General features: G+C 43.6%; 1 protein-coding gene across 1 annotated transcript in view; it reads left to right on the top strand.

Annotated features, from left to right (window-relative positions):
- LOC112121222 (mitogen-activated protein kinase kinase kinase 15-like) overlaps positions 1–26,697 on the top strand; it is a 144,520-nt gene that overhangs the window by 54,965 nt on the left and 62,858 nt on the right. Inside the window, exons 3-5 of the mRNA XM_026649799.2 lie at positions 9,667–9,860; positions 12,281–12,449; positions 16,285–16,391. Of these exons, the coding sequence (XP_026505584.1) occupies positions 9,667–9,860; positions 12,281–12,449; positions 16,285–16,391 (470 nt within the window). The remainder of the gene's footprint in view (positions 1–9,666; positions 9,861–12,280; positions 12,450–16,284; positions 16,392–26,697) is intronic.

Here is a 26,697-nt window from a genome sequence, read left to right as displayed (position 1 = left end):
AGTGTAATGTGGCTGTGCATCACAAACTTATGGGGCTAAATTTTCAGCTGAAGTCCCACTGCTTGCCCCTCTAGAACTCTTCACATAAGGTAATGTGTTTAAATACAGATAGGCCTTAATTTCTGCATTAAAAATAGGTGCTTCTGCATTGTGGATGAAAATTTGTGGAAACGTGGGGTGCAAAAATCCAAGAGGAGGCAGGGGAAATGAATAAAATGGTTAAATGTTGTCCAGACAGGTGTATTGCACTATTCCACACAGGTAACTTTGAGAAACATCTCTGAAGGTTGGTTGTGAAATTTAAAGTTTTCCTTCTCCCAGCAAATAACTAGTTTTCATTCCTGTTACAAATTGTAGCCATAAGAAAATTATATGGACTATCAAAGCTGATCTTCACCTTCTCCCCCAGAACTAACCGCTCATGGATTGTTTGAAATTTAAAACCAAAATTCATACTCAAGGAGTATTATTGACCTAAAGTGTTTGTCTTTAGAGGTTTGAGGGGCAGGGGCAGACTTGCTTTCTCATGAGGTCACATCGTTCCAGGCCAAAGACAGCCTTAAAAATAATAATAGAAAAAAGCAAAACTAATTTTTTTGCAAAATGTACACTGAGCAACTTGACATGCTAGTTGCTTGAGTTGAGCTTGATTTAAGTAGCTAGTTTTGGGGAGGCGGGTGGTAGAAAATAAAGATAGCAGTGCGACCGATGATCACAGTGTTAAAAATGTGAATACTGTACTGTGTGATGACATTTAGTTCAAGTACAGTCACTAGGAATGTGGTATTATTTTTATTAGAAATGATGGATCTTTTATAGTTCGGAATCATAATGAACTCAAATAGAGGGGCAAAAGGGTCACTGTGCCTCAGTTACTTCCTCTTTCTCTGCCTTTGGGGTAACCACATGCCTGAAATGAGGGTTCCAAATGAAAAATCTCCCCTACTAGTGACTGATTTATTGGCATGCAACAAAATCTGTTCAGCTCTCCCCTCTTGTATCAGGGCTTCTTAGTCCTTCCTTTCCAGGGCTGTGCTAGTGTAACCCTTCTGCCCATCTAGTTGGCAGCAACAAGGGCCGGGTTCTGTATCTAGGGGTTCCGTTTCAATAACACAATGCAAAACCGGCTCGAGCCCCCACCCAGTGACCTGGGACAATTACATACCACCCCCCTGGGTACCTCTAAGAGGCAATACTTCCCCTCTCGCAAGCACGGAGTCTGAGTGTAGCAGAAAATGTTTAATAACATGAGGTAAACGACATCAGCATAAAATTGGAAAAAACACCACAAACAGGATTCATAACACAAACCATGAGCAAAACCCACCCCAGCAAATTGGGCTGTGTCCTTTCCCTTTGGTTCTTGAATCCAGCAACCCAAAAATCACCCAGAGTCCCCAAAGTCCAACACCCCCAAAGTCTCTTGGGTCCAGCAACCACCCAAAGTCCCAAAAGTCCAACAACCCCCAAAGTCTCTGTCCCTGATCCGTGCAGCCCCAGAGAAAAAGGGGGGAGCACGCAGGGTGTTAAGGGGCACCTTACGTGATCCGAGGCTGGCCAGCCGTCTGTTTCTCCGTGGGGGTTCCGCCGCAGCCTTTACCACGAGCCAGTCCACTTTCCTGCCATCCCACGAACTGCTCCGCTCTACAAGCCACTCCGCTCCGCTCACCGACCTGTGAGCCGTTCCAGCCGTCCCCGCAAACAGCTCCGCTCGCCGTTCCTTGGGCCACTCCAACCGGCCCCGCAAGTCTCCACGCCGCTCGCTGCTCCTCCAGTTGTCCCCACAAATTGCTCTGTCAGCTGCTGAGCAATATAGCTTCAGGCTCCCCCACTAGTTAACACAGCACTCAGTGATCTCAGCTCTTAATAACATCAGCTCTTTTGTGATTTCAGCTCTTAGCGATTTCAGCTCATAGTATAGTAGGGGAGCCCCAGTGCTGGTGCACCATTGGCCCAAAGTGAATTCAGCTCAGCAGCCTGTAACTAGACTCCTACGGGAATCAAAGTTAGCTCTGACATTCAACAGTGGAGAGAGGAGGCAGTGCAATTGGTGTTTTGGACCCTCAGAGGGGGCCCATACCATCAGGTACAAATACCTGTCCCCATCCTCTCTCAATTCACTGGGTTTTGTAACCCATGCCCCTTGACAAGCAAATGCTACTTAGGTAATGGTGACGGATTCACTCAGTCCTTCTGTCATACAACAGTTCCACTGGCCTTGATTCACATAATCAGGGTAACAAAACTTTATTCTTCCTGTCCCAATAACAGAGAAACTGGGGATCCCACACCAGCCCAAGTAACCACTTTTGGTTGCTGTGGGCTCATGCTAGGCGTGTGGGTGTGCCTATGCAAACGAGATCCGCCCCTGGAGTTCTTTTCCACACTCGCCATAATTCACCACCAGATGTCAGGGTAGAGCTCATCCTGACTCTGCTTACATCCTCCCCCCAGCCGAGAATTTGTCGTCCCGACAAATCACACTCCCTATTATACCAACTCACTGGTTCCCTCCAAAGGGCCTCAGATAGCCCACTTTAGCTTCCACAAGCCTGTGTGCTAAACATATTGGTTCCTCACTAGTCACCCCAGGTGCATCATAAGTCAATCGTTTTACTGGTCTTATTACCCTGTCTCGTCTATTGAGACTCTCTGTTACTGTGGTAGAGTGGACAGCCTCTTGAACGACAGATGGGGAGGTTTCCTTTGAGGGCCCCTCGGCTACTGGCATAGGCTCCTGCAGTTCTAGTTCTAACAGTGGAGGGTCCAAGGTGCCCAGGACATCCTCCACCTGTATGTCTCCACTGTCCAATAACCTGTGTGTGTCATCACATGGGGGTCCCACCAGTGGCCCAGGGGTTTCAGGAATGGGCCTAAATACTTCTGCCATGGGGTTTAGGGCGGAAGAGGAGGAGCTCTCTTTTGATGCTGATCGAGACTGAAATCTTGTCTCCATCCCAGGATACACCATGGTTGTGTCTTCCTCCTCAGACTCACTCTCGCATGTGCTGCATAGGGGTAGGTTAGCTGCAGGGGGCTGGCTGTCCACGTTGGAGGGCAGCTTTGGTCCAGCACCTTCGTTCCGCCCGGTTGCCCTGTTGTGGCCCATCTCATACGGGGTGTCTACCAATTCCCCCACAGGGAGCAAAAGGTTTCTATGCACTGTCTTTGTCTGCCCTGGACCATCTTCAGGTTTGATCTTGTAGACCGGCAGGTCTCCCAGCTTTTCCATCACCAAGTAAGGTATTGCCTTCCATCTGTCAGCTATCTTGTGTTTGCCAGTAATACCCAAATTTCGCAGCAGGACTCTGTCCCCCGGCTGGAGTTCTTGCAGACGTACCCTAGCATCATATCGATGTTTGTTCCGGTCTGCATTCTTCCGAGCCGCAGATGTAGCTAAATGATAAGCATCCCGCAGCTTTTCTCTTAGTCGGGATACATATTGCTGATGAGTTTCATAGCTATCTCCATCCTCTGATACACCAAAGCACAGGTCTATGGGTAATCTTGGTTCTCGCCCAAACATTAAGAGATATGGGGTGACTCCTGTAGCATCATTCTTTGTGGCATTGTAGGCGTGTACCAGAAATGCGACATGTTGGCTCCAGGTTGCCTTCTGCTCTGGCCGCAAAGTCCCCAACATATCTAATAGGGTTCGGTTGAACCTCTCTGGCTGTGGATCACCTTGAGGGTGATAAGGCGTTGTCCTAGACTTTTTAATTCCCGCTATCCTCAGCACCTCCTTCAGAAGGTGACTCTCAAAGTCCCGCCCCTGATCCGAGTGTATCCGGGCTGGAAATCCATAAACTGAGAAATATTTCTCCCACAGTACTCGAGCAACAGTGGTGGCCCTCTGATCACGTGTGGGATATGCCTGGGCATATCGCGTATAATGGTCAGTCACTACTAGAATGTTCCCAATATTTCTCTTGTCTACTTCTAAAGACAAGAAATCAATGCATACCAGCTCCAGAGGTTTGTTGCTGGTGATGTTCTTCAGATATGCAGCCCTCGTGGGCAGAGTTTTCCTTTGAACACATCGAGCGCAGGTCTCACATTTCCTGCGAACATCTTCAGCCATCCGAGGCCAATAGAACCTACTACGAAGAAGTTCCAGGGTCCTCTCCATCCCTAAATGTCCAAAGTCATCATGCAGGGCCCTCATGGCCAGGGCTCTGTACTCTTTTGGCAGCACTAGCTGTGCTCGTTGCTTTTGTAAAGAGTCTGTGGTCACTCGGTGTAGCACTCCCTGAATCAGTTTCAGTTTGGTCCATTCTCTCAATAGTAGTTTACCCTCCGGGTTAGGTGGGACAACCACAGCTGGGCTTCGCCCCTCCCTTTTGGCAAGTAGTGTATCACGAATGTCAATATCTTGCAGCTGGGCTTCCTGCCAGTCCGCCGCATTGAGCATCGGCAAAGGAGATTGGTCCAACACAATATAGTTCACTGAAGCAGAAGGCACGCATTCAGGGGGCAGGCCCAAAGCTTCTGCAGCACATCCATGAAGACTTTCATGGGACTCTGGCTCCCGGCGACTCACACTGCAAATAGCCCTCACTCCATCTGTGGGTATCACAGCAACTCCTGGTGCCTGTGGACGCCTGGACAATGCATCTGCATCTACATTGCTTCTCCCTGATCGGTATTGAATGCTGAAGTCATAGCTAGCCAAAGCGGCCACCCATCTTTGCCCTGTAGCATCCAGCTTAGCACTTGTTAACACATAGGTCAGTGGGTTGTTGTCTGTCCACACCTGGAACTGAGCACCATATAAGTAGTCCCGAAATTTCTCAGTGATGGCCCATTTCAAGGCCAAGAACTCCAGCTTGTGGGTGGGATAGCGAGTTTCACTATCAGACAGTCCTCGGCTGGCAAAGGCTACAGGTTTACGTTTTCCTTCCAGTTCCTGGTACAGTACTGCTCCCAGACCCTCCAAACTGGCATCAGTATGCAGGATAAATGGTTTGCTTGGGTCAGCAAAGACTAGGACTGGAGCATGAGTTAGGCAAGTAATGATTTCTCGAAAAGCCCTTTCACATCTCTCATCCCACCGTGGCCCAAATGGTTCGAAGGGGCCATAGTGTCTCTGCACAGGAGGCTTTGGGGACCTCCCCTTATTCTTGGTCTTAGATTTGTTCCTGCTGGACTGGTATCCCCTGGTAAGATCATTCAGAGGTTTTACAATCGTAGCATAGTTTTTCACAAATCTGCAGTAGTAGCCACTAAACCCAAGAAAGGTCTTGAGTTCTCTGTAGTTACTTGGACATGGCCATGTAGTGAGTGCTTCTATTTTATCGGGATCAGTACTCACACCCTCTTGGGACACGATGTGACCCACATACTTCACTGAGGTCCTGCAGAACTGGCATTTGTCAATTGAAAGCTTCAAACCATAATCCTCTAACCTATCAAGCACTTTAAGAAGTCTTTCTTCATGCTCCTCCAAGGTTCTTCCAAACACAATCAGGTCATCCAAATAAACTAACACTTGCAGTAAATTCATGTCTCCCACAACTTTCTCCATAAGACGTTGAAATGTGGCAGGTGCTCCAGAAATCCCTTGGGGCATGCGTTCAAACTGATAAAACCCTAATGGGCAGATGAAGGCTGTCTTCTCCTTATCTTCTTCACCCAGAGGGATCTGGTAGTATCCACTCCGAAGATCCAACACAGAGAACCACTGGCTTCCTAGCAAACAGTCTAAGGCATCTTGGACTCGGGGCATTGTGTACTGGTCAACCACAGTACGGCGGTTGAGGGTGCGGTAGTCAATACACATCCGGATTTTCCCATTCTTTTTACGGACCACCACAATGGGTGAGGCGTATGGGCTGCGGGACTCTGTAATGATGCCATTCGCAGCCAGCTCCTGAAGATGTTGTCGCACATCTTCCATCTCGGAGAGGGCAATCCTCCTAGATCTCTCCCTGAAGGGTCGAGAGTCATGTAGTCTGATGTTGTGCTCTACTCCTTTTGCACATCCCACATCCCACTCATGCAATGAGAACACCTTGGATCTTTCACAAAGTTTCCTCCTCAGGCGATCTTTCCACTCCTCAGACAACGGTGAATCTCCAAAGTCAAACTTTGCTGGGTCTATTGTCGGAACTTGAGTCTCACACTGGGGGTTTACAATTGATTCAGGCTCGAAGAGGTCTGCTATCTTTTGTCCTTGCTTCACAACAACATCTCGACTTGTTTCATTAGCAATCAGTATAGTCACCTTTTCCTGGGCTTCAGCAGGTAGGGTTATGACTCCACTGGGGACCAGCACTCCTTCCGGGAGCTCTCCTTCAACTGGCTGCTCTACCATTGCTAATGCCCCTTTACTGCCTTTCAGCCGGGTACTCATGACAAGCACTTCCTGCTCTGTCCTTGCAGGCACTACTAAGGGGGTTGTGCCCATGTACTTCAGCGCCCCAATCGGTAGCTCAGATGTCTCCTTTTTAGCACCCTCAATCTTCCTATAGGCTTCAGCACAAAGCGTATGGATCATCAGGGTATTCAGGTACTGGTCCCCAGCCCGTCGTCTGCAGTAATCCGCGAGCACCTTGAAGAGACTGGAGTTGGTCCCTATCAGCACAGACACATCAGAGGTCCCTTTAGGGTCAGGGCATATTAATGCAGCTGTGTCCACCTCTTCTCTTACCCCAGCAACCTCCTCTGGGAATTCCAGGTGCACTATGACATACCCTTGGTAGGGGTATTCATCCATGCTGAGGCCACACAGACCAACGCCAGTCAGTGGCTGTATAGGCAGGTGCCTAAGCATCTGTTGGTAGAATGACTGAAATATAATAGTCACTTGAGATCCAGTGTCAAGCACGGCTTTACACTCCGCCCCTTCAATCTTCACCATGACCTCTGCTCGAGGCCCTATCAGTCCTGCGGGGATCCCAGCTGGACGGTCGTTCCTGGGGGAATCTTCAACTCCTGCAGGCCTGGGTGGTCCCCGTCCCCGGACCCTCTGGCAGCTACCGGATCTCTCCCAACTGATCTTCAGCTTTCCATACACTAAGGAGGGGTTTTCTTCATTATGGCACTTGCCAGCACTGTGTCCGTCCTGACCACATCGGTAGCAGAAGAATTGTCCTTTCCCCCTTCGCCCAGGTGGGATGGTGGCTCTAAATGCTGACTTCTCCATCGCCACAGTCAGAGGCGCCTTATTCCTGGAAGTCTTAGCTCGGTCAATGGTGCTTTGCAGTTCAGCTATCCGTTCTGTCAGGACCTGCATTTGTTGGGCAAGTTCCTCTGTGGTGCTCACCATCAGTACACTGGCCGTTTGCAGTGGTGTTGTGCCGGCTGGCTCCAATGTTTGGGCTTCCCAAAACTCGCTGGCAGCCTGCCTTTCTTCCTCTTCTCTGACCTCCTTTATCAGCTGGGAATAACTTGGGGGATGTTCCCGTCGTTCTCTTAGCTGGAGATGGAGTAGAATCGGGTTCTGATACTGAGCTCCTCTTACAATTTGAGCCAGTCTGGTCCGATCCATCTGTTCAGCAGTCACTGCTCCCCTCATGACAGCTCTCTGAAGCAGTCTCTCCAGCCTCTGTATATAGGCTGAAATCTTCTCGCCAATTTGCTGTCGGGAATTAAGGAACTTACAGTAACTGTCTTCAGGGCCCTCTACGCTCCCAAAGGTATGATCAAGGGCCTCTAGGCAGTCCTTCACACTGACCCCAGGGTCAATGAGCTTCAGGGTGCGAATCACATCTAATGCTGGGCCACTAAGGCTCTCTATTAGACATCTTCGCTTTTCTGCATCAGGTACGGCCCACTCCTGCAGCATTTCAGTGGTATGCTCCAACCAGGGTTCGAACTCCCCTACCCCAGAAAATAATCTTAACTCACGACAAGAGTTTAACATAGCCTGGGACAGCACAACCTTTTCCAATATTTGCCCCAGTGCTTTTGCCCAATCATTGGCTGAGGCTGCAGCCCCTGAGCTAGAGGCTGCAGGGCCGGGGCCCAACAAACCTGACATATTAGCCATTATACAAACAGTAATTTCCTCAAAAATTATGCAAACGAGATCCGCCCCTGGAGTTCTTTTCCACACTCGCCATAATTCACCACCAGATGTCAGGGTAGAGCTCATCCTGACTCTGCTTACACTAGTATCCCCTCTTTCTTTCACAGCAGCTGCCAGTCTACTGCAGGCGGCTGTCTTTCTGCCGGTCCGTGGAGCAGTCCACACAAGGTCTTTCCCAGTCTATGGCACCTCTCAGACTCAGCTGAGAGCACTGCTTTATATAGCCCTGCCTATCAGCCACATGCTTCTTTCTAAATGCATCTGCACTGATTGCAAACAGCTGTGGCCTTTCCATGGGGTGGGCCGGGAAGGCAGCACAAGGGTTAACCCTATTCCCTGCTGGACTGGGGGATGAGATCTGTGCAGCTGGTCACAAACGGCAACAGTTTTCCTAATTCGTTTCTCTTCAGGTCTAGTGCCTGATTCCTTCACCCTTAGTAATGTATATATTCCTCCCATACGTGAGGAGTCCCGCTGAAGTTAATTTTGCCAACACTTTTATTCTCTGCAAGTCTCACAATATTTGATAGTGTTTTTAAAGCCACAGCTCCTGGAGTCATGAATCTCAGCTCCCCTCTGCCCCCCCCTCTTTTTTTAAGTAAGTTTTCAGCCCTCATGGTTGCAGGGGATACATAGGTTGCAAATATGAACCCTGAAGTCTCAGAAACCAGAAAGCAAATAGAATGTTAAATTATTATTTAAAAACTCCTGATTTTGGGGGGCCTGAGTCATAATTTTTGAATGCTTGGGGTTGGCGATACTGAGCTGGGCCTCTCGTTCTGGAATGCAGTAAGGTCTCTGGATCTTAAAATATTAAGTATGGTCCTCTTGCCCTTGTTACTTCCATCTCCCCTCTTCTCCCCTCCCCTCCTCTACAGAGAGCCTTCTACCTGCTTCCTCCAACAGTAGCTAATCCCTTATTCTTCTTTGACTACGGTGACTGCTTCCCAGCAACTGCTTCCTTCTGTAGTGCCTTCTCAATATGGGCCAGATCAAAAACCCAACAAAGTGTTATATACATATATGAAATGTGTCTTTTCAGTTATAAGAATGCTACTGCCAGTCCCCTTTTATTATGTTGTCATTGGACTGATCTACTGAATAACAGTGACAATATCGTGACAGCTGTCACCCTACACAATTTGTCTTACCCACATTCAGAATATTTAATTAAAAATGTCAGTTAATTTTTAAGTTACCTTAGTTATTTTTATTTAGTTGTATTATTTAAATTCTAAAGTTCTGGTGACACCACCGTGACATCCTGAGGGCTGCTGCTTTTTAAACAAACAAAAATGTATACTGTACAGTAAACTTGGATGTTTTTTAAAAAAACTGGATTTCCAATTAAGCATATATTTACATAAAGACTTAATTCTTCCCTCAAGAAAGCAACTCCTACTGAAGTCAATAGAAGCTGTGGTCCTTTTGGCATGCCTGAAAATCAGGCCCAAAGTGTCTCAAGTTCAGCATCCAAAAGTGGAGGCATGCAAAATGAGTGAACACTTGTGCAAACCTAGCTGCCCGTTATTTGCTCTTAAGGAATTAATCAAAAGATTCAGAATGAGATCACTCCATCCAATTTGAGTGTGCAGTGCTTCCATTTGCTATCTGAATGTGTTTGCTTTTCCTTCTAGGCTTCCAGTGGGAATTACTATTTTATTCCATACATTGTAACACCTGGTGCTGATTATTTTTGCTGTGAAAGTGATGCCTTGCGGAGGGCCTCTGAGTACATGCAGCCTAGCTGGGACAACATCCTGGGACCGCTCTGTGTTCCACTGATGGACAGGTTTATTTGTCTTCTGAAGGACATTCACGTTACATCATGGTAATTTTGCCACGTTTACACTTCCTGCCCGTGGATATTTTTTCCTACTCTGCAAGGGGTTTCAGACTCCCCACCAAGGTTCAGTGTTCAGTGTGTTTAACCCTGTGTTAAAATAAATACCTTAATTTAATCTAAACTATATTTCTGTCATGAAGCTGTTGTAGTAAACTAACTATTTTATGACAGCAGTGGATTGCATTTACTATCCAAAATATCAGTCAGCAGAGTCAGAACTGCGGACACAGCCCTTGGAAAAGAGAGGGTATAGAAAAGAAAACATAAAATATAGTGCATGGTGTTGTAATGAGAGAGACGTACCTCAGCTTCTTTGTAAGTCTTGAAGCCAAAGACCATCTTTTCTCAGCACCAACTAAGTGTGTGCATACAATATGGTATTAACTGTGGTCACACAGACTAGTGTCTGAGTGGAACCTTTTTAACAGTTGAATTGCATAGTAATTGTAGAATGCTGCTCTGGGCCTCAGCTGTCCCATGGTGACTCCTGTTTACGGACACATCTTGATACCCCTTTGTTTACTAGGCACTGCCCATTGTACCTCTTCTGCACTTTTCACATTCCCTTCCTCAGTCAAAATGTTGCATAATTTCTGTTTTATGCCATGCCCTCCTTCCTACTTCTGTTTCTATAGTGACAAGAAAGCTCCCATCTTACCGCATAGGTTCCATGCACTGGGTAAACTACGTGATCATTGTCACTTTTCAACTGTGCTTGTCATCAGGTTGTAGCACGGTCACAGGCAAACTCAGTTTGGATCCATACTCAGCATCTTTTGAAACTGTGCAATGCAGCCTTAATTAAAACTCTGATCAGTACCTATCCTATGCTGTTGCTATTGTTATTTATTATTTGAATTACTGTAGCAGCTATGAGCCCTAATCATGGGCCAGGACCCCATTATGCAAGGCTGTGAACAAACATAGAACAAAAAGCCGGTCTCTGCCCCCAGCGAGCTTACAGTCTATTTCAATGTTGCTGAACTGCAGCCATACTGTTGAACAGAGTTGCCTTCATTCAGCTCAAGTTTAAGTTGGTGCATTTTTGTTTGTGACAGCTGCTATGAGGCACTCAGTTCCTACAGTGTCCTTTTGATGTATTTTTGCATTAATTTAAAAGTAACTGATTGATTCTAAAATTATTATTTTGCTCCTCTATTTCTGACCCTGCCATTTACAGGCGTATTAATATGAAGGAGGGGCGGTAAAGATGAGGGTAATGTGATGCAGTCAATAAAGCTTTTGTTTATGTGGTGCCTTTTACATAAACTCTCTCCTAAAAAGCTTTAAAGAGTTAACTGTATAGTTATAGAGTTAGTAAGAGTGGTGGCAGAGAGATGTGAAGATATACAGTAGAGGCAAGTGACAAAAGATAAGTTTTTAATGAGACACATAGTCTAAGTCACTTTTGAAAATGGGACTCGGGCTTCTAAGTCACTTAGGTGACTTAGGGTAAAATTTTCAAATCACCTATGTCCGTTCTTATTAATGCAAGAAGAACTGATTAACATAAACCTGGAAACAGTGCATGAGAACTAGGAGTGATAGTGTGCAACAAATTAGACATGAGTTTGCAGTGACAGTAAAATAAATAAAATGAAAAAGCCTTCCATCTGCCATTTCTTCAGACCCTCACTGCATTATCTCATGAGAATACCTTGCAAGTGATATATGCTGTGGATATTAGTATCACAGTATTAGTGGATATTAAGAGAGAGTTTAATTTCCTCTTCTACATTTAGGATTTAGGATCTGAGCACTTGCAACTCCTTTTGGACAAGAAAAGCAGTTATATGTGCTCAGTACCTGTCAGGATCTGGCTATTAATGACTAAGCCCTGGTCTTAGTAATTGGTCACTACAAGTTTACGTTTCAAATAGACTGCATCTTTTTTTTTAACCTTCCTACATTGCAATATAAACTGATTTTTAGTGAAAAAAAGACATGACAGTTGTTACTGTGGCTTTTGCATGCCTCCTGTGTAATAGTATGCATTATGTTCACTAAGTGAATTACAGCTAATCAGATAATGGATGACTCTGGTTGGTTTATTTAATAAGAGCTGCTAGTCTCCATTACATACAAAGATGAGGGATTTTGTTTTATATTACTATAGTCTCTTTGTTTAGCATGACACTTTCTGCTTTCTTCAGGATAAATGTGTAGATTAATGTGTTTATTTTGAGCACTGTTCCTCTACTTTACTAGGTCTGGTAAATAATTAAAAAAATTAGACCTTGTAATTTAATAATGTCTCATATAAAATATTTCTTAAAAGTGTAAACTGAAAGGAATAGTTAACTTAAACCTCATTCTGATAAAGAAATATTAGTGCTGTTTTAATGTTGTAATCAAACCTCCATTTAGAAAATTCTAACACTTTATCTCTGTTTTTATTTCTTTAGTGCATATTGCAAGGAAACACTGTTGAATGATATTAGAAAAGCTAGAGACAAGTATCAAGGAGATGAACTAGCAAAGGAGCTGGCCAGGATTAAGCTCCGTATGGATAATACCGAAGTCCTGACTTCTGACATTGTCATAAACCTGCTTCTTTCTTATCGAGATATCCAGGTATATTATTGATGTGAAAGTAAGGAAGATTCTCTTTTTGAGTGGGTTTTACTCTTGTTTATTGTTGTTCTTGTTTATTGCCTGTTTATTTGATAGCTTCTTGAATTTGGACCACGGTATTATTTTAGTTTCAAGTTAAATCTGGTTATATTGTGGTTTTAAAGTAGATTATTTCTTTTTCTTTTTCATCTATGAAAAAAAGAAGTGTATTTGGTTTTTAATTTTTAAATCCAAACTTTAAGCCTTTGGAAACTAAGAAAAAGAATTTGTTGTGATTTCAACATTTGCTACAAGAGCCCAGGTTTACTATGTTTCAGAATTGGTATAAAAAAGAATATTGTGTGTGTTTTAAAAACCCTACTCTCCACTTCTCTCCCCCCACCCCTGAAAAAACAAACTTTTGGATTTTTTAAAAAACTGTTTTTGGTAAAACAGGGCCTCTCTTATACTATGAACTGTCCATCTTTGTGAGTGACATTCCTTAAGACTTATTTTCACCAATCCTATAGGAATATAGGATTTGTTCTTCTGATATTAGCACTTTTGTTTCTTGTGTCCCTCCCTCAGGATACATCTACTCGGCAAATGAAGATGTGATTGCAGTGCGAATTGGCATACCCACTCTATCTTTAATCTAGCTGGCATGGGTACAATGGTAGTGAGGAAGTGGTGGCACAGGCTTCGGCACCCCAGTACAAGACCTCTGGGTTGCTGACCCATGTCAGGGTCTGTGACCCCATGATTGTTACTCACACTACCTACATTGAAGTTAGCATAGTTAGGCCTACCCACACTGCAACAATTCCTCTTCTCACGCCCCTCACCATTGTGGTGGGTGCTTTAAATTCTCATGGCAATCAACACCAGATGAGATCCCCTTCCTATGATAGGGACTGGAAACATCTGAACCTTCTTGGGAGGAAGGCGTACTCCTCGGCCACTCTTCAGTTTTAAATTACCAAGCCCTCATGGCAAAATATGATTATGTAAACTATTCAGAACTGAATGATTTTATTGAGCATATGCCCAAGCTGCATCGCGACCAATTTAAGGCCATCATTCAGGAGGGTCAGCTAGTAGCAAAGACAACGCTACAATCTGCCCTTGATACAGCTGACACTCTGGCCAGCTGCATCTCGATTGTGGTGGTGATGCAGTGTGCCTCTTGGCTCCATCTGTTGGGCTTCCTGAAGGAGGTACAGTCAACCGTTGAAGATCTTCCCTTTGAGGGCATTAAGCTCTTAGCAGAAAAGACCGATGCCTCTCTTCACACCTTGAAGGATTTTCAGGCCACTCTCCATTTGCTGGGCATCTACACGCCAGGACAGAAGAGAAAATTTAGTCTGCAGCCCATCACAAGCCATGCACCTCCCAATACCCAGCTCAATGTTACTATGAGACCCAGAGAGAAAAACCCCTAAATTTTCAAGACCTAAACCATCTGGCCCACAATCTTCCTCATCCCAGCCATCCACATCCATACATCCATTTTGATGTATTGGTCAAGGTGCCATTAGACCACTCCCCACAACTGCTACAACTGGCCACCACTACCCACCCATTGGCCACTGACTGGCAGTGTTCTGCGGCACCTGGGAGTGCATAATATCAGACTAATGGGTACTCTATCCATTTTGCTTTCCTGCCCCCTCCACAATACCCTTTCCCATTTTTCTTCAGGGACGCTTCTCATGAGAGTTTGCTACAACAAGAGGTAGATCATCTCCTCCAGTTAGGAACCATAGAACCAGTACCTCAACATCTTTGAGGCAAAGGGTTCTACTCTTACTTCCTAATACCCAAGAGGAAGGGAGGTTGGAGACCAAACTAGACCTCAGAGCTCTCAACAAGTTTGTCAAGGCTCAAAAATTCACGATGGTCACTTGAGCAACTATCATTTTAGTGTTGGAACAGGGAGACTGGTTTTCAGCCCTTGACCTTCAGGACACATACTTTCATTTCTCACTCCTACCAACTCACAGATGATTTCTCAGATTCATTCTGGGACAAGACCACTACCACTACAGGGTACTCCCCTTCGGGCTATCATCGGCCCCAAGAGTATTTTCCAAGGTTCTCAGTGGTGACCACCCACTTATGCTCCCAAGGGGTCATGATTTACTCTTTTCTGGATGATAGCCTCCTCAGAGTCCTGTCTCTCCAAGAGCTCACCAAGTCTCCAGAGCTGCAAAGCATTTGTTTTCAGAACTGGGCCCACAGATCAATGCCCAGAAATCAACCCTCACTCCAGTGCAGCGCCTGGAATTCATAGGTGTTGGCCTCGACTCGTTACAGGCCAGAGCTCTCCTACCTCAACACAGATTCCTCTCTCTGGCAACACACATAGAGACTGTTCAAAACAGCCCACAAATATCAGCCAGACACTGCCTACAGCTCTTGGGGCACATGGCAGCGGGCACAGCGGTGATACCACACACAAAGCTTCACATGCTGTGCCTTCTGATGTGTTTCAGCTCGGTTTACAGACCAAACAGGGACAGACTAGACAAAGGCCGGTCACTACCCACCAAGGTCAAAATCTTCCACAACCTCGGCTTCCTACGCCTACATGGGACTTAAACCTGGTACTGAAAGGATCAACTAGGCCTCCCTTCGAACCTATGGCCACCTGTTTGCTTATGTAGCTCTCAATGAAAACAGCATTCCTGGTAGTAATTACTTCAGCCAGGAGACTAGGGGAAATAGTGGCTCTGATGGCATATCCCCCCGCCTCCCCCCCCCCCCACAATATTCTTTCGGGACAAGGTTACGCTCAGGCCACATCATTCTAAACCTCCCCGTTTCACATGAACCAATTGATTAATCTTCCAACGTTCTATCCCAAGCCTCACCGAGACAAGAGGGAGGCTAAATTACACACGCTAGATATCAGGAGAGCCCTGGCCTTCTACCTGGACAGGACGAAGGCCTTCAGAGACTCCCCCAGGCTTTTCCTCTCCATTGCGGAAAGATCCAAGGGCTCGGCAATATCAGCCCAAAGACTTTCCAAGATGGTCTCAAAGTGTATCGGACAATGTTACCAAGTTCACAATATGACCCCTCTAGATACTGTTCGTACATGTTCCACAAGGTCTATCTCCTCATCCCTCACCTTCTTCAAGAATGTGCCTGTCTCAGAGATCTGCAGAGTGGCGACATGGGTGTCAATCCACTCCTTTGCAGAACATTATGCGATCACTGGGGACTCTGCCTCCCATGCCATCTTCGGCTCCATAATGCTGACGTCAACCCTGAAGTCCCAACCCTGCATTGGGATACTGCTCTGGAGTCACCTACAGTGACACGTAGGGACACTACTCGAAGAAGAAGTTACTCACCTTGTGCAGTAATGATGGTTCTTTGAGATGTGTGTCACTATGGGTGCTCCTGAACCCACCCTCTGCCCCTCTCCTTCAGAGTTCTTGTCAGTGACTCTGCAATAGAGAAGGAACTGAGGGCGGTTAGCCCACGTGTGCTGACTACCCTTGTGGCGCAGCATGAGGAGAGACAGCGCATGTGTGGGCCTCATGGACACTGCTACCGAAGTTCTCCAGTCAGCAGCACAGGGACGCAAGCATACCTACAGTGGAGCACCCATAGGGCGACGCATCTCAAAGAACCATCGTTACTGCACAAGGTGAGTAACTACTTCTTGTGCACAACTACCTCACCTGTTAATGAATGTGAGCTGTCCTTGTGCACACTGACCAGTAATTATTATTGTAACTAAATTGATTTACATTTCCAAGTGAAGAGCCTGATCCAGCTGGGAGTTTGATCAGATGATTTGGTTTAGTGATATTTTCTTTGATTGTATTTTTTTTATTGCTATCAGGACTATAATGCTATGGTAAAGCTGGTGGAAACACTGGAAATGCTGCCTACCTGCGATCTGGCTGATCAGCACAACATTAAATTTCATTATGCATTTGCATTGAATCGGTAAGGATAACTGCTAGTTTTTTTGCATTCTCTATAGCTATATATATATGCACACATTTAAAATGTATGTGCATATACTTGCATGTGTGTGTGCGTGCATATATGTGTAACATCTTTCTCACTCACACCCACACCACTCGGGATGATATTCATGAAATAAATTACTTTGTTTGCAATAACCATGTGTTAATCCATTTGTGCCAGGACATTTGAAATCTCAGAGCAGCTTTCAAACAGCCCCCATTTGGTAAAAGAATAGCCTGCCCACAAGACTGGATAAAAGACCTGATTCAAAGCCCATTGAAGTCAATGGAAAAACTCCCATTGACTATAGTGGGCTTTGGATCAGGCCCAAATTCATTAAATGTTTGAGTTCTTGCTTACTCATGTTTCCTTTTTGCTAAATTGCTATGAGTTAAAGGTGAGTTATTAAAGTAATCAGTGATCAGTGGTAGTTGAACCATACATTGTATCTCCGGTTGAGGGAAGAAAAGCCCATTTGAGCCTGCCTGCTTTCATCCACTTGACCTCTCCTGAAGCGATAAAGATAAATGTTCTGTTTTCTCCCTGTATTCCTCTAGGCTGGTCTTTCCATAGCACTTATCTACAATGGCTACTGCGTTTTAAAATTATAGTAAGAAAGCTTTTAGCTTGTTTCTGTGGAAAATAGGTCTTGTCAAACAAGCCTCGTTTTGCTCTTTGATGAGATTACAGGTTTGGTTGATAATAAAGTAACTGTATAAATGTAATCTACTTAGATTATTGTAAGGCATTTGACTTAAGACAGCACAACATTCTTAAAACTTTCCCAGAATGTAACCTTTTGGCTGAAATTTTCCATTTTTGGTGCCCGCCTCACTGAACTTTTATGTATGTGTGAGAGTTTCAGCAAAAGGGATTCAGGCTTTCTGAGAATGAAGCTTATCAAAACTGTCTCCCCCACCATTAATTTTTGGTGACTTTTTGAACACCTTTAATGACTTGGGAATTTGATGTAGGAAATAGAAATTGGTCAGAGAGCTAGTCCTGGGGCCAGAAAAATACTTTTCATTGTCTCTCTGAAAATTTGTCTAGGTCTGACCAGTTATGAGCTGCAAAAAGCTGCCATTTGCACATGTGCAGTAGAGTTTATTAATTAGTCATGTTTGTTACGGTAGCGCCTTAGGGCCAACCAAGAATGAGGCTCCTTGTGTTAGGCACTGTACTAACACAGAGCAGTAGACAACCCCTGCTTAAAGTCTAAATAGACAACAGAGACACAGGATGTAGACACAAGCAGAGAGAACAGTGGGATTGCAGCAAATGTCATGTTAGTTCCACAATTTATTTTATTTATTCATTTATTGTGGGTTTAGTTAGGAGAGGATGAGCTGAAGGGAAGGAAAAGAGGACATTGAAAGGAAGGGGATGGAGGGGAAAAAGGAGAGGAGGGGGAAAGGGGCATGTGTGGAGTGAATCTAAAGTGACGAGAGTGGGGGTATGTCTACACTTCAAGCTGGAGGTGTCAGTTCCAGCTTGAGGAGACTTACCCATGCTAGCTGTGATCAGATGAGTTCACTAGCTTGATACAGTGTAGCCGCAACAACATGAACAGTGAGAGGGTCTAACAACCCTGAATATGTTCCCGTTCGACACATTAAGCACATACTTCAGATGGCTAGTCACTCCCACTGCTCATACTACCGTGGCTACACTCAATCATAGCTACCACAGCTATGTCACCTCCAGCTTAAAGTGTAGACATACCTTGGGAGGGAATTGGGGGCAGGGAATTGGGGCGAGTAGCTATCAGTACAGGGCAGAGTTAGTTATTAGTTACAAATAACAACTAATCATACACGTATGATTCACTATTATTAGTGGTATGATTAGTTATTGTATGATTAGTTCTATTAGTGCCACTAAATCTCATGCATCTTTTTGAAGATATTGATGGAATTAAAGTTCTGTAAAAGACACATGCAAAATAATCTGCACCTGTTCTCCTCATCAACATATGCTGCATTTAGTTACCAGTCTGCTCGAGTATGGTATTCTTATGTTCTTTTGGAAATACTTAGGAAATGTATTATGGTAAATAGTTTCCTAGAAATGAACAACTAATTTTCCAACAGTGAGAACACAAAAGTACTCTCTCCTGTTTATAGATTTTTGGTCCAATCAAAGAGTAATCTTTTAAAATATCTTCCCTTCAGCAATTTTCAAAATATATTTGCTTCTTGATGCATTGTTTTGGACTTGAAAATATTTTTAGATCAGGTCTATTCATATATCTGGTCATCCTAAAAACTTAATTGTTAACTTTTTCTACAGACTGCTTGTGCTATTAACTTTCTGTTTTTATTATTCCTGTTTTATTGAATTTTGTTAGTATTCACAAGAATACAAAACGATAAAGTTATACCTAAGATATTGATTCTTGCCTTGCAAAACAGGGTAAAGATTACCCAGAATTACAATAAAGTGCAGCAGGAATAACATGCAACATAAGTAATAACAGAATAACTGATTGTAGGAACCTGCGCATACCAAATGTCAGACACTGCTGAATCTAATAATTAATATTTCACATCAATTATACCACAATTCTAATCATAATCAGCAGACTATCTCATTCATTAATTTCCTCTTGTTCTGCTTTAATTAAGTTATTGTTGGCAGTTCATTTCATTTAGTCTTTTCAATTAGATGGTTGGGCTGTGCTACAAAGAGCTAGAGATATGGCACTCAAATGGTAGGGAATCATTTCTGGGGGCGTGGACTCTCCAAATTATGTGGAGAGAGGGCAGAGAATTGCATACACATTTATGGCACTATTCTAAATAATAGATTATGATAATTCCTCAAGTGTAGGTACTGTGGTAGGATAGTTATCTGTCACACTGGTCTCAACTGGGGACTCAACTTTGGAGCACAGAACACGTATTATCAGGGACTCTTCTCTTTGCTTCATCTTATTTAATGTAAGGTCAGTGGCTAATAAAATTTCTAACTACTATGATGTAATTGTAAGGATGATGTATAGCTGAGGATCTGTGGAGCAGATTCCTGGGTGAGAAATAGCTGGGGTGTACAGCTTGTACTGTGGCACTTTGTCTGGGTTGGCACTGGAGTTGCCTAGACCTATTGTACACCGGACCCTTGCTAGAACGCGGGATTTGGGATCCAAGTGCGGTACCGCGTTAATGCGTGGACCGCGTTAAAATAAATTACAATTAAAGTAATTAAATTTGGGATATATGGCCACGACCGCGTTATTTGCGAATTCACGCTATATAGACGCGCGTTCTAGCGAGGGTCCGGTATATTATGTGACTATGTGGACATGGCTTCATGGCTGACTCAGGATTTCATGACAATCATGGGTCTGTCCCAAGTGATTTCAGGTTCTAGGAATAGAAGTAGGTATGCTCTGAACCTTAGTATAGTTTTGTGTTTAAGGAGGGTGAAGATTATATTTTGTAATACTCCTGGTGTTTGAGCTCAGGGCTCACCTTTAAAGAAATAATGTCCTCTGCCTCATTGGGGATAGTCTGCCAAAACAGATTTATGAATCCATTTGGATTTCATATTTCTCTAAGGGAGAATGCCCAGCATTCAATGGTTGTAAAGTGAATCTGTCGTAGTCTGGTATGATGATACAACCACATTTTGTTCTCTGCCATCAATACAGAGGTTCCTAAGCAATCCTCCCATTGTATGTTCTCATGAGTCATGTGTCTGCCTCAGATTGAAATTGTTTGCAGAAATTGACCCAAAATGGTTGTCATTTCAGAAAACAAGTTTAGGAAAAATGTATGTTTCTTTTGACCGTGTTAAAAAAAATTCTGTTAAGCTTTTCTTTGAAAAGCTCTAGGACTTCCATGCCTTGGAGCCAGGGACTTGAAATTTGGTAGGGGGCCTTTGTATCAGGAAATTCCACTCACATTTGGCCAATTTATAAGCTTTAGAAAAATTGCAGTCTGCACATGCCTAGTGGAGACTTCTTAAGTTTTAGCAGCTGAATTTCCCAGAACTTCATCAACTCTGGGCATGCTATAGCCTGGGGCTGAGCAGGACTTTCCCTGCAATTGCAGGTCTTTGTGTCTGCAGGCTGTGCTGAGCCTGGGCACCTGAACTGGATACTGTCTCTCCTGTGCTGTCAGTGCAGTGCAGAGGGGGAAAGAGCTGAACCTGCTAGGGGGGAGTAGATTGAGCAAGGTTGATAGAAAACTCGGACTGAAAGCTGAAGCTGTCAAAGGAAACAGGGAAACTGGGGGACTGGTCTACACGGAAAAGTTACGTCAGCCCAGTTACGCCACTCAGGGATGGGCAAAATCCACACTCCAGAGCTACCTCGTTAATTTGATCTAATGCACAGTGTAGACAGCGCTAGGTCGATGGAAGAATTCTTCTCTCAACTGAGCGACTGTCTCTTGGGGAGGTGGAATAACTACAGCAACAGAAGAACCCCTCCTGTCGCTGTAGTGAGTATTTACACCAAAGTGCTACAATGGTGCAGCTGCAGCTGTGCTGCTGTAGTGTTTTATATGTAGACATAGCCTGGACTGGGCTGGAGGAGTGACTGGGGCTGTGAGCAGGCAGACCAGGACTGGCTGGACAAGGAAACTGGGACTGGGAACTGAGAGGAGGGGGAACTGATATCAGATTGGGTTGAGGGGAGGAGGAGAATGGGACTGGGTGGGTAAGGAGACTGGGACTGAGAATCAGTGGGGCCAGGGATAGGAGATGAGAGTGGAAGGGAGACAGATTTGATGAGGAGACAAGTGGGGGCATAGAACTGGGCCTGGCTGAGTAAAGAGAATGCAACAGAGAGCCGGAGGGGGAGGGGGACACTGAGATTGGCTGAGAAACCCAGGAAGGGAGACTGTGATAGGGAATTTGGGTGAGGGTTGGGTAGGGAGGGGGTTGTCTAGAGGCTAAGGTAGAGCTTTAACTTGCCTGTAATTAGATAGCTTAATGCTAGGAGAATAATTTAAATGGCACATTAGTTTGGCTCTTTGTTGTTTTACTTACTGCAGTAGTTTGAATATTAATAAAGTCTAAATTTTCACTATCAGCTAGAATGTTAACGTTATGGCTATCCATAGGTGATTTAGAGTTTAGTCACATCAACTAAAAAATGATTTAATTAATATTTTGAAAAGGTCCTTGTAGACTAAACCAGGACAGTCCAAATATTGCTCAAGTGATGGCTGCATTGGCCACTTTCACAGCACTTAAGGGCTACATCTGATTTTTTCATAAAACAGAGCAGACTATAGCTACCTTAAAGCCCAATTCAATCCTCGCATAAGGCCTAAGGTGGAGATATTACAGCTCATGCTATTCAACATTCTGGTGTGTGTGATTTCTTTTTAGCCCTCAGCCAGTTCCATCTTGACTCATATTAAAGATGAGGGAGAATGCAATCATCACTGGTTATTAACAATGAACTAGCATACAAAGAACAAGCTATTAGCAAGTGATGGGAATAACATGCTGCAAGGGATTCATTAGTAAATAACTAGTTATTACTGGTAATGAAAGCCATAGGAAATTATTCTCCTTGAAAAGGAATAAGTGTTTTAAAATGTAGTTCTGTAAAAATGGCATCATGGGGGTATGCGGTTTATTATATGTCAGTGATTTGCATCTGACATTTCAGAATTTCAAGAAAAAATGTTTTTTCCTAACTAGAGCCCTGCAAGTTCAACCTACAGTCTGAAAGTCAAGCTGAGTTCTCATCACCTTGTGCGTTATCACCAGTATTAAAGGATCTGCAGGCCAAATTATGCCCTTATTGACACATATATAACCCCATTAGCCTTCAGTGGGATCAGTATTGTGTTTTTAATGAAAAAGTATGTGGAATACCACTAAATTATCTGCTGTAAATTATTCTAGGCCTATTTCTTGCTGTAGATTTTAATATACTTAGTTATACTTTGGATTATCCATCTGTATTTATAAATTGTGCAAATCTGATATGGAGTAACTGAGATGCAATAAATATTGTAATGCTGTAATGCCATTTTTTCAGCAGTCATTATCAGACCTCATCCTCATTTTAAGACTGCTTTGATATGCATATTGATTATTTTTTAGTGCAAGTAAGTGTTCTAGAATGTATACAGTAAGTGCTGCTTTTGAATGCCAATTACTTTATGAATGGTTGTATTTATATTTATTATGGATTAAACTGCCTCATGTTCTCATTACTCTGCAATATGACACTGAGGTCATGTTTATAATGATAACATGCATAGTAGACTGTTTAACAGCTGTTTGAAGCCTGAAATAATCAGTCAGAACAAAATACTGGCTTGAATGGATGCCATGAAAACCTGGTCAACCTAACTGCCAGCCCTGATCTGTGGGGGGGGGAAATCTGTTGCCTCCTTCCACTGATATTCAGTATGTCTTGTCTAACAACCCAAATGGTAGGTAGTAATTCCAGTCTGGTGAAGATAGCAAAGATGGAGAAAATATTTTATGTCCTGTATGAGCAGACAAATAGAGACAAGATGAAATTAAAGAGAAAGGAAACCAAAGGGGCCCCCCCATGAGCAACTTTTCTTTTGGTTGAATTATGGCCCTTCTATAATCCAGTCTGTTTTCCAGAATACACAGTATTCTATCTACCTGCCTAATCATGGTGCAAAGCAGGGCTTTGGAGCTGTGCTCCGGCTCCGCTCCAGCTTCAGGCAATAACCTGCAGCTCCACTGCTCTGGAGCTGCTCCACGCTCCAGCTTTGGGCTCCACTCCAAAGCCCTGGTGCAAACAGGAGGCATACAGGGCAAAATATCAATAAAGGTCCAGACCAAAACTGATAACATCATTGTTGTTTACAAAGTGGCAAATGCTTCCACTGGCCTAATCCCAGACAGCCAAATCCTGGCCCCACTGAAGTTAATGACAAGACTCCTGTTTACTTCAGTGGGGTAAGAATGTGGCTCACGGTATGTAGCTCTGACTTGTCAATCATGCTAGAGTTCCAAGGGGGATGAAACCAGACTGGAATTGATCAAGGAGGCTGTTTTTGGAGATATGGTGAGAGTGATGACAGCACAGTTACTGGAAATGAAGACTACAGGGAAGGTTTTATGTGAAGAGTGACGCCTTAAGGGCATAAAAGAAAAATAGTAGTGTATGCTTAGTGGTTTGCTTGTTGCTGTGATGCAAAGGACAGGGTGGTAGATGAGAGGGATTGGGCGTGAAGATGATACCTTGGGTGGGTTTTGAGCGGCTGGGAAAGAAGAATTGAGGGGGTAAAGTTGTAAGAGGATCATATTCTTGTGGATGCTGATTATCCTTAATGGAAAAAAACCAGCAAATTACTTGTAAGTTTAGAGGAATGCCATTAGCAATTATGAGTATGTAAGATGAGCTCTTAATATTCCACATCCATTAATCATCAAAAACCAAAAAGGTGTAGCAGATTATTTGACATGCATAGGTGGTGAGAGAGAAAATGAATGCATTCCTGTGCATCACTGAGACTTATCCCTGCCGGCTGTATTTGTTCTCCCATGGAAACAAGAAAGCATACCTCAGTAGTACATAAAGTACCTATGGGTTTCTAAATCCAGGCAAAAATTCCTCTAATCAGAGTTGCCAAGTTACAAAACAGTACTCTGTATTTGGGGGAGAAAATCCTTTCATTACTTAGTGATTGAAAGTTTTCAAAACTTATCCTGTCTTTTTAAAGAAGTCCTATTGATTCAGCAGTTTATAGGTATGTATTTGACAGATCATTTGATGTGGTAAATAGGAACCATTCATCCCTGCATTCCCTCTTGCTGTGACTGCTGGAGCTAGAGTTGAAGCTGCCCATAAGTCCCTAGCTGGAGTTACTGTGCTCTGGCTACCTCCCACTGGCATGTGGCCCTTGAGAATTGTTGCAAGTAAAAGTTGTTCCCAGTCTGGTCTAACCTCTGCCATGGCTGGAGTGGGGCAGGATGGTATGGTTGACTGTCTATTATGATAGTGGTGCATAAGGAAGGTCAGCTGTACTGTATGCTGGCTTTTCTGTAAGCTAGATCACTTAATTGATAAGCGACTGGCATATGGATGCCCTGACACATGTTGCTTGCAATGCTCTTACTCAAAACATGATTGTGGAGATGAAAATAGCAGTTACCTGCAAACACTTATGTACCTGCTTAGCTGTACGGCCCATTGACTTCAGTAGTCCTGTTTGTGTACATAAAGTTATGCCCAAATGCAAGTGTTTGCAGGATGAAGGCCTGAATGATAGCGATCAACACACATGTACATTTGCTGACCCATTCCTGCAGACTGGCCAAGATAGTTCATTTAGTTTTACACTCAGAGGATTGCAAAGTTTTTGTTTGATGTTTATGTGATAGAAATTTTTATGAAATCAACATTAATGTCTAAAATAGCCTTATTTGTTTCTGTATTAGTACAAGCAGGAAAACATTTAAAAAAAAATACTGTGGTCTGGTTTTCTGCTAAAAACTTTCTTTGTAGTTATGGGAATGATCTTCATCACCTTGAGCTGTGATTGCTGATAGAAAAACCCCACTCAATGCAACTTGTTTTATATGCATTATTTTAAATGATCAGGAATAAATCTTACCTTTTACTGCACTGTTACACAAGAGGGTAGAAGATAGGGAGCAGTGGCTGTTATCCTAATTCAAACAGCCAAGAGTATGGTATCTAGTATCAGGGGGTAGCCGTCTTAGTCTGTATCTACAAAAACAACAAGGAGTCTGGTGGCACCTTAAAGACTAACAGATTTATTTGGGCATAAGCTTTCGTGGGTAAAAACCTCACTTCTTCAGATGCATAGAGTGAAAGTTACAGATGCAGGCATTATATACTGACACATGGAGAGCAGGGAGTTACTTCGCAAGTGGAGAACCAGTTGTTGACAGGGCCAATTCAATCAGGGTGGATGTAGTCCACTCCCAGTAATAGATGAGGAGGTGTCAATTCCAGGAGAGGAAAAGCTGCTTCTGTAATGAGCCAGCCACTCCCAGTCCCTATTCAAGCCCAGATTAATGGTGAATTTAACACTGCCTGCATCTGTAACTTTCACTCTATGCATCTGAAGAAGTGAGGTTTTTACCCACGAAAGCTTATGCCCAAGAGTATGGTAGGAAGTACACTTGATTAACATGCATGAACTTGATCCATTGAAAAAGAGGACTATTTAGTCCCCAAATTAACTAGCACTAGGCAGAGGACATGCTTATCTTGGTCAATTCATCCTCACTGAGCTGACTTACTCAGACCAGGAAAATATTTCATGCTTTCTGTTAGCTCTGCTGGGACATTATAGCGTAATGTACTTTAACTCTGCCGCTCTTCCCTCTGCTGTCAGGACTCTGAATGAAAAACACGTTAATACAATTGATGCTGGGGCAAGGACAATGTTAAACAGAATTACCATTTAAAAAAACAAAAACAAATTAAGCTGATTCAGTTGCTCTATTGACAGCACCGGAGTCTGAAATATATGTTTAGACTTTGTCAGGCATTTGGATGCCATAGTGATGAACATGAAATAAATAGGAGTCCTCTATCTAAGGAGTGTCATGCCAAGTGTCAGACGTTATCCCACCTGCGTACCTCCAGGCTGAGTTGGAGAAGCAACTTGTAGGCCTTAAGAGAGTGGTTCAGTTTTCCATCCCATTCGTACCTTGGCTTCTCAGTTGAGATTGCCTTACAGGGTGATAGTTTATTCCCAAGACTGGTGGTAACGTAGATGCTTACCCCATAGAAACTGGACTCATTTCACATAGGCTACAAACAACTATCCTATGGTAATAACTTTGTCACTACTGACTTTGCACCTAGTGTACACTGGGCACATACTGGGATTTAATATCTCTTTAAGTGCCTAAATGAGCAATTAGGTGCCAAAATCAGATGTTCAGGTGATTAACTATGGGCATCCAAGTTTGAAAATTTGGTCTAGGTGAATATAGTTAAGATGAGTTGCTAGATGTCATGCTTGATAATGTCTCATATTAATTTAAATCCACAATTAATTGATCTAAAAAAGATTTAAATGCACTGTTCTAAATTCCATTACAAGTCCCTTCCCTCCCCTACAAGGGAACTGAATAATTCATAGGATTCTTAATGAGATGTGGAGGCTTTTGCCCATTAGAATCTGGAGTACATATTGCATTAATATTGATATTATTTATATTGAGCCTGATCCTTTGAAGACAAAGGGAGTCTTTCTGTTGAGTCGAATGGGCATTGGATCAAGCCCATGGTGCCCAAAAAGTGTTCAGAATTAGGTAGTGACAGAAAACTATTACGAGTTGTTCATTAGCCTATCCC

This window comes from Terrapene carolina, unplaced genomic scaffold, assembly GCF_002925995.2.
Source record: "Terrapene carolina triunguis isolate 2854851 unplaced genomic scaffold, T_m_triunguis-2.0 Scaffold23, whole genome shotgun sequence".
Classification (NCBI taxonomy): domain Eukaryota; kingdom Metazoa; phylum Chordata; order Testudines; family Emydidae; genus Terrapene; species Terrapene triunguis.
The sequence above is the reverse complement of the archived record's forward strand: the minus strand, read 5'-3'. Positions and strand labels throughout refer to the sequence as shown.